Raw genomic sequence first — 13,614 nt, forward strand, 5'->3', positions numbered from 1 at the left:
TTCCATGAGTCTAGAGTCCTCAGCTGCTCTGTCTTTCCATGTCCTCATCTCTGCCTCCATCTCGTGTTGCTGCTTCTCTGGTTGGGGTCGCATGTTCAGCTTATGTTCTCCTTCCTTGATGGTCCTAGGGTCTTCTGTTCCTGGAATGCAAGATTAACTGCTCCCCACTTCAAAAGCCATTTTTTGTTGTGGTGAAATAGATAAAACTAAAAGTGTAGCATCTTAGCCAGTTTTTCAGAGCACAGTTCAGTGTCTTCATTTAAATTTTCCTTAAAGTTTCATTTTGGGAGGGGGTGGGAGAGGTGATTGCCAGAATCTGAGTCCCTTCCCCCACTCCCCAGGAGGATATTGCAACAGACAGGCTGAGGGTCCCTGCCTGAGACTCCAGGATCCTGGCCCTGACCCCAACGGTCTCTCTCCATCCCTGCAGATGGACGTGTACTGCTTCCTCTTCACAGACCTGCTCTTGGTGACCAAGGCAGTGAAGAGGGCTGAGAGGACCAAGGTCATCAGGCCACCACTGCTAGTGGACAAGATTGTGTGCCGGGAGCTTCGGGACCCTGGTGAAGAGCCCAGCTCCTAGGTAAGGGGCTGGTACAGGGAGAGGCTGCGATCTTAGCTGACTAGGGGCTTTCTTTCACCAGGATCTTTCCTCCTCATCTACCTGAATGAGTTCCACAGCGCTGTGGGGGCTTACACGTTCCAGGCCAGCGGCCAGGCCTTATGCCGCGGCTGGGTGGATGCCATCTTCAATGCCCAGGTCAGGACAAGAGTCCTGTGTGGGTGGATGAGGTGGGTAGGGTAGTGTGGTGGTGGCTGCTGCTTACCGCCCATCTGCCTCTGGATACCTCGACCCCACCTGTAGAACCAGCTACAGCAGCTACGTGTACAGGAGCACACGGGTACTCAGCAGCCCCTGCAGAGCCTGGAGGAGGAAGAGGATGAACAGGAGGAGGAGGAAGAGGAGGAGGAGGAGGATGGGGAGAGCAGCACTTCGACTGCCAGCTCCCCCACCATCCTGCGCAAAAGCAACAACAGCCTCGACTCTCAGCACTGGTAGGCATACCCGAGACCTCCCAGTAAGTCCCAGATGAGCAGGCCTTCCACCCCAGGCCTCCCATTTCCAAGGCCATTAACACTGGCCAGGGCCTCCTTCTGTGGAGCTGATGGGCATATGTGTGTGTGTGTGCATGCACTCTGTGACCAGAGTCTAGGAGGGGACAGTGAGTGAGCTGTTTTCATCTTGAGTGCCACATCTCATCAATGGTAGCTGTTGGAGTGCTAGGTTGAGGATTGAGATGTGCTACAATCCATTATTAATGTCTATTGTGGGCGCAGGTGTTGGGACATGTGGTATATATGTCACAGGCTTGCATCTCTGAGCCTCAAGCTCCTAGAGGCTGTAAATCTCTGCGTTGCTTGGCACAGGGCTGCTCCAGGTGGTCTGATTTCCTTTGGTTGGGCTGACTCTCTCCTCCGGACCCCACAGTGCCTCGGACGGCTCCACAGAGACCCTGGCCATGGTAGTGATAGAGCCTGGGGAGACACTGTCTTCACCCGAGTTTGAGAGCGGCCCCCTGAACTCCCCGTCAGATGAGACCTCCATGGGTACCACGAACTCCTCCATCACCCCCACCAGCGAGCTGCTGCCCCTTGGCCCAGTGGATGGTCGCTCCTGCTCCATGGATTCTGCTTATGGCACTCTCTCACCCACCTCTCTGCAAGACTTTGTGGCCCCAGCCCCTGTGACAGAGCCAGTGCCCCGGCCCCCAGAGGTGCCTCCAGTTCCTTCATCCCCATCTTCGCCCCGTCTCCGCCGCCGCACCCCTGTCCAGCTACTGCCTCACCTGCCCCATTTACTCAAGTCCAAATCAGAGGCCAACCTCCTCCACCTGCTGTCAGGAACCGCCACCCTCAGAGAGCCTCCAGCCCCCAGCCGCAGCTTGTCGGAGCTCTGCCTGGCCCCTACAGCCCCCGGAGCTAGGACTCAACGCTCCTCTCAGGGAGCTGGCCCTCGCTGGGATTGCCAGGGAATCCCCAGCCCTGGCAGGGGTCCTGAGCTGGTGGAACCTGAGGAAGAAACCAGTGGCCTGGCAGGGGATTTCTCAGGCCTCACCAGGAGGCCACAGAGGGAATTGCCCTCAGGGGCCTTGCCCGGAGTCCAGCCGGAGCCCCCGCCAAGCATCTCTGCTCAGCACAGGAGGCTGACCCTGGCTCAACTCTACAGAATCAGGACCACCCTGCTGCTCAACTCCACCCTCACTGCCTCGTGAGTGACCTGGCCAAGGCTAGAGGGCAGGTGAACCTGGGGACAGTGATTCCAGGGGCTGGATAGGGACACATAGTCATGGCTGAGAGGAGAGCCCAGGACCTGCCCGAGGGCCTGGCTTGGGGTGGCTCTGAGAGACAGTGGAATAGGGCCCTGAGGTTTCCAGTGGGGAGGAGAGGGGACCCAGGGGCCCTCTGTAAATGGCATCAGCTAAGGAAGAACTGTTTTCCTCCTTTACCCAACAGGGAGGTGTGAACAGAGGGAGGCCCCCAAGGGTGCTATTGACCAAGGGACAGCAGACAGCATGCCTCGCGGGGGTACCGGCAACTACTCCAGCCACTGCCTGTGTTGCACATGAGGAATGAGGGCAGGGCCCCTGCTGGCCCAGTAGGGCCAGTTTGCACTTTGTCAGACTGGATGGAAGTGGGGGAGGTCCTGGCAGAACCCCACCTCGCAGCCCCCACCCCCAACTAACCTGGCCTGAGTCTGCCAGGCAGGAGCCCCTTTGCTGTCTTCTTGAAGTTCCCAGCTAAACAACACCCTGGGCTGGCCTCTAGAGCTCTGGGTCCAGGCTCCCACTGCCACCCTCATTGGCCCCAAACTGGACTGGACCGTTCCCTGCTCCTGTGCCCCACTGGCCCTGCTGGCCCCCACAGGTCTTGGGTTGGGCTTTCTGTAAAGTTGCATATTTATTAAGTTTTTGTTTCTTTTATAAAGACTTGTATATACTCCACTGGAAAGAGGCCTTTGCTTTTGGAATCCATTCCTGTTCTGGTTCAGGTGGACTTAAGCTCTGTGGTGGCTCCCAGCACTGGTAGCAGGGAAGTGCGGGGTAGGGGTTCCTGAACCCACAGCCTAGGCCAAGTTGCCTACCCTACCCCAAGACTGTTATCCCCTGAGAGCCCTCCTTGAGGCGTCTTCCTGGGACCCTGCCTTGGTTGTCCAATGAGTTGATGTCTGACAGTACTCCTAGGAATTGGTATTGAGTACTGCAGCAGAGGGGATCCCCTGCACTCTCACCCCACAAGTACTCCTGGGAAGATGAGTGTGTGTGTGTCCTGTCCCATCCGTTCTCCCCCTCCCCATCACCTCCATGCTGGGGTGCCAGGCCCAGGGAGGAGCAGGCACTTGTTTAGGGCATAGGGTTGGGTACTTCTCCATCCTCAGCAGGTTCTGGAAGGACCAGCGCAGTGGGGGCACCGGGGGCACCGGGTGGTAGGTGCTCAGGTCCGGAAGCCCTGGGGAATGACCGTGCCCCGCCCTAGCCACCACCCTGAGGCGGGCTCTCACAGGCAACGTGGGGCGGACCTTCCCTGTGGGCTTGGAGCTGGCAGGCAGAGTGGGGAGCCTGGGCCCAGCAGTGCACCCTGTTGGAGGGCTAGGCACAACACGGAGCATGGAGCTGTGGCCCTGGTGCTGCGCGGTGGCTGCGGTGAGTGGGGCGCAGGATTCCACAAAGCCTCAAGCCTTTCTTTGGCACCCCACCGGACGCAGCGGTTGTGCTAAAGGAAGGGGCCTGGGGCAGGCAAGTCTCTGTTCCCAGCCAAGCTGGGGGCTGGGCTGGCTTGCTGCCGACCTAGTTAGAAGTTCAGCCTGGGCGGGGACCTTCCGCTGGGAGGAAGCCCCTGCCAGGACTCAAGGGACCTAGGGGGCCTCAGGCAGACAAGCATCAGTGTCCCCCACCTCTAAAAGGCCTGAGTGGGGTGGGGGTGGGGCTCAGACAGCCCCAATTCTTGTCCTGAGGGAGACAGTGAAAGGAGCTGTCCTGAACCTCCTCTGCTCTCTGGGAAGCCTGGTGTGTGCTGAGCCTGGGAACTGGGTTGCTCTGAGGCCACATTCTGGGGCCTGGAGTGGGGAGACAGGTAGCAAATGCTCAGGTGGAGGCAGCCCTGTTGGAATCAGCACTCTCTCTCCCCTAGGCCCTGCTCCTGGTGCTGCTGGGAGCCCAGGGCCAGGACAACACACCTAACCCCAGGTGTGACTGTGCCCAAGACTCCCAGAAGAGGTATGGTCTGCTCTGTTGCAAGGGCTGCCCAGCAGGTGAGTGGTCTGTGATGGTAGGGGGGAAGGGCAGGCTGGCGGCTGAGGAACCAGGTAGGGGTCAGAGAAGTGGCAGGTAGATGGGGACAGTCTGGGAAGGAAGTAGAGCTCAAGAGAAAGGAAGGATGAGTTAAGTGTGTGGGCAGTTCCCTTTTACTGGCCTCTGTCCCGGTTTCATAGGGTACTACCTGAAGGCCCCTTGCACAAAGCCATGTGGGGCTGCCATCTGCCTTCCGTGTCCCCAGGGCACCTTTCTGACCAGGGAGAACCACTATGAGACTCGCTGTGCCCGCTGCCAGACCTGTGATGAGCAGGGTGAGGGGCTGCCTAGTGCTTGGGGGTGGGGAATTCTGGGGAACGGCATCTATGAATCATGGGTCTTTCTGGAAGAAGCTGCGGTTGGGGTGCAAGTACCCTGTGATCCCTCATCCCAGGTTCTTGAACCAAAATCCTGCTTTAGGGCACCTTGTCTCTCCTGTTTCCTGTTGTCCTTCCTGTCTCTTAGTGTCTTGGCCTCTGAGGCTGCAGCCATCTCTGTGCCTTGGGGGAGGGGATACCCTCTCTCTTTATCTTCATTCTCAGGGGCTTTCTGCGCTGGCCTTTCTGCTCTGGTGACCTATGCATTTCCTATCTCCCCACATCCCAAGCAGCCTTTCAGGTCGCCCTGGAGAACTGTTCAGCAGTGTCGAACACCCGGTGTGGCTGTGAGCAGGGCTGGTTCAAGGAGTGCTCTGTCCTGCGCTGTAGTGCTGCCTCTCCCTTCCACTGCCTTCCGTGCTTAGACTGCGGGGCTCTGCATCGCCACACTCATGTGCCCTGTGAGTATCACTTGCCCGTAAATCTCTCCAACCCTGTCTCCTGCCTCATCCATCCTGACCACTCCATCTCTTGGACCACAGGTTCAGGCAGAGACACGGATTGCGGGGCGTGCCTGCCTGGCTTCTACAAACACGGTGATGGCTGCTCAACCTGTCCCACGTAACTTCCTATCTGGACTGGGGGAGAAGGGAGGCTGTCAGCAGGGTGGGGTGGACATGGGAAGCAGCTGCTAATTTGGGGGTGAGGGAGTCTCAGGATGAGGGGCACAGAGGAGTGTACCTGGCTTCAGGCAAACACAAGTGGTAGAAGGATATTAACTGCAGATACGTAAGGGGGCACATTGTCTCTCTCTCTAAGAATTTCCTTGAGTGATCCTAACAGTGCACACTAAAGATGGGATTAGTTTCACATGTAAAGAGAATTACTTTGGCATGGGTTCAAAACTTGGGCAGGGAGGCCTTGGGCATGTTACATAATCTCTCTGATCCATGGTGCTTCTATTTGAAACATCAGGATGTTAATAGTTTTATCCATAGTGCTAGGATTCATTCATTCCCTCAACAAATAGGTACTGAACATCTACTGTTTCCAGACATTGTTCGAGGGGTTGTTGTTGTTATGTGCCATTGAGTCAGTTTTGACTCATAGCGACCCTGTACAGGGTTTCCAAGGAGTAGCTGATGGGTTTGAACTGCCAACCTTGTGGTTAGCAGTTTAGTCCTGATTCTACAGCATCACACTGGAATTCCATTCTAAGGGTTGCTATTATGTGCCGTGGAGTTGGTTCCGACTCATAGTGACCCTGTACAGGGTTTCCGAGGCTGTAAATCTTTACGGGAGCAGAAAGCCTCATCTTTCTCCTGCGGAACAGCTGGTAGTTTTGAACTGCTGACCTTGTGGTTCACAGCCCGATTCGTAACCACTACGCTACCAGAGCTCTAAGGGTTAGAGGAACAAAATAGGCAGAATCTCTGCCCTTGACACTGACATTCTAAAGTCCATCAATCCAGCCTAGAAGAAGCTCAATAAATGGTGGTTGCTACTGTTATCAGGGACACAGGTGACATTTCAGCAAGACTTCTGTTACATTCTTGGGCTACATTCAGGAGAGGATATCAGGTAGTCCTGGGTAGCGCCTGCCAGGGTATGTCCTCCCTCATGTCCACCTGGCCCCCTCCCCTTGCAGGAGCACTCTTGGGAGCTGTCCTGAGCCCTGTGTTGCTATCTGTGGCTGGAGACAGAGTAGGTGGCATGTTTGGGATGGGAGTGGGGGGTGTTGGGCTAGGCCAAGGAGCATTTGGGGTATGGTGACCACCATTACCCACCCACCAACTGCCTTTTCAGTGTTTTGGGTCCAGGTGCTCCTGGCAAGCTTGGTGGTCCCACTCCTGCTTGGCGCCATGCTGACCTATTTGTACCGGCGCTACCAGCTTCATAAGCCCATGATTCTTGGTAAGTGTGCACATTCTTTGGAACCTGGGGTGAGGATGGGTGAACCCACTCAGTCATGATAAAGGAGGGGAACTGAGGCAGGGAGTGTAGGATATACAGGAACCCAGAGACCTTGCCTGGAGCTGCCCAACCCCTCTCTTTCTCTCTGAGCAGATGAAGCTGGGATGGATCCCCTGAACCCTTTGCAGGTAAGAGTTTCAGCAATGTGCTGGGGAAGAGGGTAGGCAGGTTCCCTGGGCCACAGCCTCTGGAGTGGAGAAACTGGGCCTTCTTAGAGCTTGTAGTTTCCAGTGTGCCGGTGGTGGTTATTAAGCTGCTATGGAGTTGGCACCTGACTCATGTTGTTGTTCTTAAGTGCCATCAAGTCAATTCTGACCCATAGGGACCCTGTATAGTGTTTCCAAGGAGCAGCTGGTGAGTTCAAACCACCGAACTTGCAGTTCACATGACTTTGCAGTCTGATGCATTAATCCACAGCGCCACACCAGGACTCATGGCAACCCCATATATAGTGGGTTTGAACGGTTGTGATTCATGCAATTTTTCATTGGCTGATACCAGGGTTTTCTGTTGTTGTTAAGTGCCGTCGAGTCGGTTCCGACCCATAGTGACCCTGTTTAGGGTTTCCAAGAACCAGAGTTTCCTGTTGTGTTGTTGTTAAGTGCTGTCGAGTCGATTCTGACCCATAGAGACCCTGTACAGGTTTCCGAGGCTGTAAATCTTTACGGGAGCAGAAAGCCTCATCTTTCCCCCACGGAACCGCTGATAGTTTTGAACTGCCGACCTTGAGGTTCACAGCCCAATTCGTAACCACTACGCTACCAGAGCTCCTTGATATCCTAGTTTATCTTAATCTGGAAGCTCCACTGAAACGTGTTCAGCATCATGGTAACACACCAGCCTTGATTAGCAGACTTAGTGAACAAGGAGAGCTGAGTATCAGTAAACAAGGCCAGCTCAGTCATCACCCCAAGGCTACAGTCTGCTGGAGCAGGAATGTGTGAACAAGAGTGTCTATTCAGCTGGCTGAGTGTGTTAAGGGGAGACCTCCCCAGGGGCACGTAAAGGCTGCCCACAAGCGTAAATGGAGGGATAGGGTATTCCAGGCAGATGGCAACTGTGGTGGGAGAAGGCTCCAGTGGGAGATCATGGCTAACTGGGGAGGAAGCATTGGGAATGGTTATAGGCGGAACCAAGGATCTGGTCACTGCTAGTCAGAGACCCCAACAAAGGAGTCTTATTAGACAAAACTTACTCAAGCCCTTCTTGATTTCCAGGCCACTTACCCCTCATCCTTGGATGGCACCCATAACCTCCTAACCCCACTCAGCAACACTGAGAAGGTTTGCACTGTCCAGTTGGTTAGCAACAGCTGGACTTCTGACTCCCCTCAGAGCCAGGAGACACTCTGCCCAGAGGTGCCATGGTCCTGGGACCAACTGCCCAGCAGAACCCTTGGTAAGCAGTGGCCTGAGGCCCTGACCCCATTTTTCGGAGTGCGAGGTGGGAAGTTGTGGTTTCCCAATCATCACTTGCCCACTTCCTGCTCCCTAAATGACCAGGCTGGCCTTTGTCTAGCTCTGCTCCCCACATCATTCCCCACCCGGCTTCTAGCTCTAGCCGCATTCCTATTGGTTCTCTCTGACCCGCTTCAGGCCAGCCTCTGGTGCCTGCGCTTCCGCCAGCGCCCCCTGCAGGTTCAGCAGTTGCCATGCTCCAGCCAGGCCCACAACTTTATGATGTGATGGATGCTGTGCCTGCTCGGCGCTGGAAGGAGTTCGTGCGTACTCTGGGACTTCGCGAAGCGGAGATTGAGGCCGTGGAGGTGGAGGTGGGCCGCTTCCGTGATCAGCAATACGAGATGCTCAAGCGCTGGCGCCAGCAGCAGCCCGCGGGCTTGGGCGCCGTTTACGCGGCCCTGGAGCGCATGGGGCTGGATGGCTGCGCAGAGGATCTGCGCAGCCGCCTGCAGCGTGGCCCATGAAATGGATCCCACCCGCCGCCTCAGGGCTCGGGTGGACCCTTTGAGAAGCTCTAAGTACAGTTACTTATGCGTGTAGACATTTTATGTCACTTATAAAGCCTATGGCCCGGCCCGGCCCTGCATAGCAGTGCCCGCCAGTTTCTCCCCTGCTTGCCCCAGAGTTCCGGTTCAGGGCGAAGCATTGACAAATATTGGGGGAGGGGTCAGGAGATGTTCCACTGTTTCTTGGTCTGAGTGTGGCGGAGGCCTTGGTAATAAATATCTGAAGAAAAGCTGCTTGCTGTTTGTACAGGACTGGGGTACAAAAACCTGGGCTTGGCTTCCTGGAGGGCATGAAAAGGGCCAGGGGTTATGCCACCTCAAGGTCTGGGACCATTATCTTTTCATTAGATTTTCCCAATGAAATTTTGTAGCCCCCTCTTAGCACCTTGGCAGACATTACTTCAGGGTGTCTCTTAGTTGCGCATCTGAAACACGGCCTGCTGCCTGTCGGGTGACTTTCATATTTGTGGCAACTCAAAGTCATTCCATGCTTCTTTGGAGCCCCTTGCACTTGCCCTTGGGGGCAAATGCTCCATCTGCTCCCACCACCCCAACCATGCCTCCCTGTGTCTACCTTGCTTGGACATTGGGCATGCTGGGCTAACAGCAACTGCTCAGTGGCGCCCCCTTCAAGTGTCACCTAGAGTATGTCTCATATCTGCCAGACCTTAGATATGCTTCTACCAAGGGGAGTTCATGGGAGCCATGTGGCCCTTAGCCCCAAAGCCACCCACTTCCCTATGCCGACCAGTTAGCCTTAGAAACATAAAGAGGAAGGCCCCACAGCGGCGAGTGAGAGGCTGGAAGCCCAGTGGCTGAGAGAGTTTTAATGGAGGGCAGAGAGGGAGGGGGAGCAGGGGCTAGGCAGCTGATTGGAGAGCCAGTCCAGGTTCCCTAGTCCTCCACTGGATTAGTAGAAGGGCCCAGGAGCAGACCTAACTGGGGAGGGGGCAGAGATGATCCTGGAGCAGTTGTCTCCCGGTTTACGGGCAGTTCGCAGTTTTCGTCGTTTCTGGTAAACAAATGACTGAGAGGAAACCCTCGCCGGGGATGGGAAATGAGGCTAGGCTGGGCAGCGCAGATCTGGGTCAGGGAGGGAGGAAAGCCCCATCCTCATTGTCCCCAGCCTCCGCCCAGGATGCGCCTACGACTCAAGTTCCGGGGTGCGGGGGAGGGGGCTGCAGGCGCACCCTGCAGGAAACAAAGTCACCACCCAGGGTCGGGAGAGCTCTGTGCTTTGACATTCAACAAAATGCAAATATATATAAATCAGCATGCAAATAAGCAGCATCTTTTTTGCCTCTGAGCCGTTGTGGCGGGGGAGTGCTCCAGCCCAGCTTCACCCAGGGCTGGGATGCGGAGGGTGGGGGGAAGAGGGGGTGGAGGGGTTCCAGCGCTGGTGGGGAGGCGGTGCTGCTCCCAGCCCTTCCACTGCCATAGGCAGGCAGGCAGGCGCAGGGACTGGGGTCTCGAACTTGCAGGGTTGAGGACAAAAGGCCACGACACCTAGTACTTAGCGATGTCCCCTTTCTTCAGGATGATCTGTCGCTGCCAGGGTGCCAGCTTGGTCTCATCGTAGCCCAGTGTCCGCAGCTTCTCCGACTGTTCTTTCTCTCGCTGCTGCTCCTCTAGCTTCTGTCTCTCCTCCTCTTTCCTGGGGGTGGGATGGGGTGAGGGCAGAACTACGGTGGAGCCTGGCTATAGGCACTTGTGTGTGTGTGAAGGGGTGGGGAGGGTGGACAGAGAGGGAGGGACAGGCACCTGAGCTGGGTCATCTACTGAGGGCAAAGGTGGACAGGGCAATGTGTTCTTGGAAGAAACCACAAACCAAATCCATTGCTGTGTAGTAGCTTCCAGCTCATAGCAGAATGGCTGGGGACAGAGAGGCTTGATTGAGAGCAGAGGTTATTGGGGCACACGAGTGGGAGGCCACAGATGGATTATTGTGGGGGTGGGCATTATTGGAAACATGTTGGGTCGTTCTGTGGCAGGCCATCCTAGGTTATTAGTAAATGAATGAGGGGCTATGAGGTACAGAGGGCAAGATTTTAGGGGCCAGGACCGGAGTTATAGAGCATGGGTTAGGCTATTGGGGCTGGGGCAGAGGGACCACATTATCAGGAGATGGGAGCTGTGTAGTTAGGGACAAGTTTATTAGACTATAGGGATACTGTTGACAAGGTCGAGTTCTTAGATGGCAAAAATGGCTAAGCACTCAGCTATTAACCCTAAAGGTTGACAATTCAAACCCATCCAGACACCTCAGAAGACAGGCCTGGTGTTCTGCTTCCAGGTCACTGGTGGGAAAACCCTATGGAGCAGTTCTCTGCACACATGAGGCTTCCCATGTCAGAACTGATTGCCATTGGTTTTCTTGGTTCTGTTGACAGGAGAGCCCGCCTGCCACATGTGGTTATTGAATATTTGAAATGGGGCTGGTCTAAATTGGGATGGGTTTTAGTTATAAAATACATGAGATTTTTCAAAGCCTTAGTTTCAAATGTAAAATACCTTAGTAACTTTTTATATTAATTATATGTTATATGAGATATACTGGGCTACATAAAACGTTATTAAAATTAAATTCACTATTTTCTATATGAGGAGTCCTGGTGTGGTGCTGTATGATAAGCACTGGACTGCTAACCACAAAGTTGGCTGTTCAAATCCACCAGCTGCTCCTTGGAAACCTTATACAGGTTGCTCTGAGTTGAAACCAACGCTACAACACTTAACAACAACATTTAAGTATGTGGACTCCTGGTGTGGCACTGTAGGATAAGCAATGAACTGCTAACCACAAGGTCAGCGGTTTAAACCTACGCCTCAGAAACCCTATATAGGGTCACTGTGAGTCAGAACCAACTCCATGGCACTTAACAATAACAACAACAATTTATATATATAGGTCTGTTTTCATACCTGCCTGGCTATGTGTTCTGGGCATTTTAGTTGAGAAATGTATCTATCAAAAGGGGGTTCTGCTGTTGGGGGGTAATGACAGGGTGCCCTTGAAGGGTTTAGGCTTTTGAATTTGACCTGAATTTTAGTCCTTGCTTTAGGACTTTAGTACAGCCACCAGGCCTCAGTTCCCTCATCTGAAAAATGGGAATGTACCCATTCTAACAAGGAGCCCTGGTAATGTTGTGGGTTCTGAGTTGGACTGCTAACTCAAGGTCAGCAGGAGAAAAGAGGCTGTCTGCTCTCATAAAGATTTAGTCTCAGAAACCCTCTATGAGTCCTCGTTGACACAGTGGCAGTGGATCGGATTTATTTATGTGTTTTAATGTGGCTACTAGAAAAATTTTAATTACTACATATGTGACTCACATTACATTTCTGTTGGACAGCACTGGGGTCAGAAACTAAGTTTGGGGGGCACAGATGATGAAGGCTATTGATACTGGGGCTAAGTTCACTGTGGTGGGGCTAGTGGGAAATGGGAGCTGGCTATGGGGCAAAGTTACTAAGATGTTGGGGAAAGCTGTTTGGGAGAAAAGGTCTGGTGGTATTGTGAACAGAGTGACAAGGAGAATGTTAAAATGGGGCTGGATGTGGGAACAAGAGGGCAGGTCTCTGTGACACAGTGCAGGAAGGGGAGGCAGTAGGGCCCAGCCCCCCACTCACCGCTTCTGCTCCCTGGAAGGAAAAAAAGACAATGTTAGTTGGTGTCACCACTTCAGGTATACAATTCAGATACCCAGCCAGGCCCCATCATTTGTGCTCACCTCTCCTCTTCCAGTTTCTTCCGCAGGATGTCCCGCCTCCAGGCAGGCATGCTGGCCAATCGGGCTTCCTCCTCCTCCTCCTGAAACACAACCACAGAGCTTCAGGACCAGCAATGGCTGGAAGAAGAACATCCCCAATCAAGGAGAAGGGAGCTTGGAAGAGTAGGGATGATGGGACACAGATAGGGGTGCAGGAAGAGACCCTTCTGATGCCAGTTATGGGGGCGTATCTGATCACAGCTTCTGCCCTCTGGGCCCTAGAGAGATTAAGGCTGGGTCATGATGTAGGAAGTAAGAGTTGATGTAGAAGTAGAATGTAGTCGTTGAGTGATCCCCAGAGACCCTGAGCCTGGTTCAGCACTGGGACAGTGGACAGATGGACCCAGAATCTCTGGGTAGACCCAGACGTGGGCCCTCAGAGCTCCTGCCAGCTGATATCCCTGATAACCCATGAACGACCTTCTGCCCACACCTGTCTTTTCCCCAGATGGAATGGGCACCAGCTCTGCAATTGTGGGGTGGTCCAACACAGGCACTGACAGAAAAGAGTTTTATTACTTGGTGTTACAGAAGGAAAAGGGTTTTCACGTAGCACAGCACACACAACACTGTACAGGTGCCCCCCTGACCGCAGCCAGGAAGGTAGCTGTGAGTGTAAGTGAAATCTAGAGAGAGAGGGTCACACCTCAGTCCCTTACTCTAGAGCCTGCATCTTCTGCCTGGCTCTGTGCAGAGCCCAGCAAGGTCTATGGCTATTGTTATGGTCTGACACAGCCCACCCCTCCTGGCCAATGTCCCACATCTTGACATGATGGAACTTCAAAGACTGGCGCAGCCTGGAGCTGAGCACTTTTTAGCCTTCCAAGACCAACTGCCCTGGACTCTTCTGCCAGCTTCTGGCCACCTCAGGGCCTCAAACAGGCATCCCAGCCCGGGTTAAGATGCCTGAAGGTGAATTTTGGATTCTCTGTTCAAATGTCAAACAACTCTGCCTCCTTCTCCTTCCAAAATGAGAAGCTGCGGTCGATGTAGCGGCAGATGTCTTCATTGCTGAACTCGCCCATCTCTAACACCAGTTCCAGGGGGTCTTCAGCCGCGATCTCAGAACTAGGCAGGTCCGATGGCAGCGTGGGTGGCGGGGCGGGCGGGGGCGGGGGCTGTGGCGCAGGGGCCTCGGGTTGCTCTTCTGACCAGTCCTCGGTCTGAGCTGAAACTGTCTCTTCTACAGGCTCCCGCTCCTCTGTCTCCTTCTCTTCCTCCTCTTTTTCTTCTCTCTCTTC

The 13,614-nt window shown here is 54.3% G+C and overlaps 3 protein-coding genes across 4 annotated transcripts in view; 2 read left to right on the top strand and 1 right to left on the bottom strand.

Annotated features, from left to right (window-relative positions):
* PLEKHG5 (pleckstrin homology domain containing, family G (with RhoGef domain) member 5) overlaps positions 1-2,273 on the top strand; it is a 28,156-nt gene extending 25,883 nt beyond the window's left edge. For both annotated transcript variants that reach the window (XM_006873111.1, XM_006873110.1), the window contains exons 17-20: positions 431-563; positions 645-760; positions 866-1,056; positions 1,490-2,273. In XM_006873111.1, coding sequence (XP_006873173.1) covers positions 431-563; positions 645-760; positions 866-1,056; positions 1,490-2,273 — 1,224 coding nt within the window. The remainder of the gene's footprint in view (positions 1-430; positions 564-644; positions 761-865; positions 1,057-1,489) is intronic.
* Positions 2,274-3,665: 1,392 nt separating this feature from the next.
* TNFRSF25 (tumor necrosis factor receptor superfamily, member 25) lies at positions 3,666-8,564 on the top strand. Its single transcript, XM_006873125.1, has 10 exons — positions 3,666-3,701; positions 4,189-4,309; positions 4,490-4,624; positions 4,960-5,127; positions 5,209-5,287; positions 6,315-6,370; positions 6,473-6,580; positions 6,731-6,768; positions 7,858-8,038; positions 8,236-8,564. The coding sequence occupies exons 1-10, from the start codon at positions 3,666-3,668 to the stop codon at positions 8,562-8,564; spliced, it is 1,251 nt and encodes a 416-aa protein (XP_006873187.1).
* Positions 8,565-10,112: 1,548 nt separating this feature from the next.
* ESPN (espin) overlaps positions 10,113-13,614 on the bottom strand; it is a 38,215-nt gene continuing 34,713 nt past the window's right edge. The window contains exons 11-13 of the mRNA XM_006873112.1: positions 12,335-12,414; positions 12,234-12,245; positions 10,113-10,260 (exon numbers count right to left, since the gene is read on the bottom strand). Of these exons, the coding sequence (XP_006873174.1) occupies positions 10,113-10,260; positions 12,234-12,245; positions 12,335-12,414 (240 nt within the window). The remainder of the gene's footprint in view (positions 10,261-12,233; positions 12,246-12,334; positions 12,415-13,614) is intronic.

This window comes from Chrysochloris asiatica, unplaced genomic scaffold (genome assembly GCF_000296735.1).
Source record: "Chrysochloris asiatica unplaced genomic scaffold, ChrAsi1.0 scaffold00223, whole genome shotgun sequence".
Taxonomy (NCBI): Eukaryota; Metazoa; Chordata; class Mammalia; order Afrosoricida; family Chrysochloridae; genus Chrysochloris; species Chrysochloris asiatica.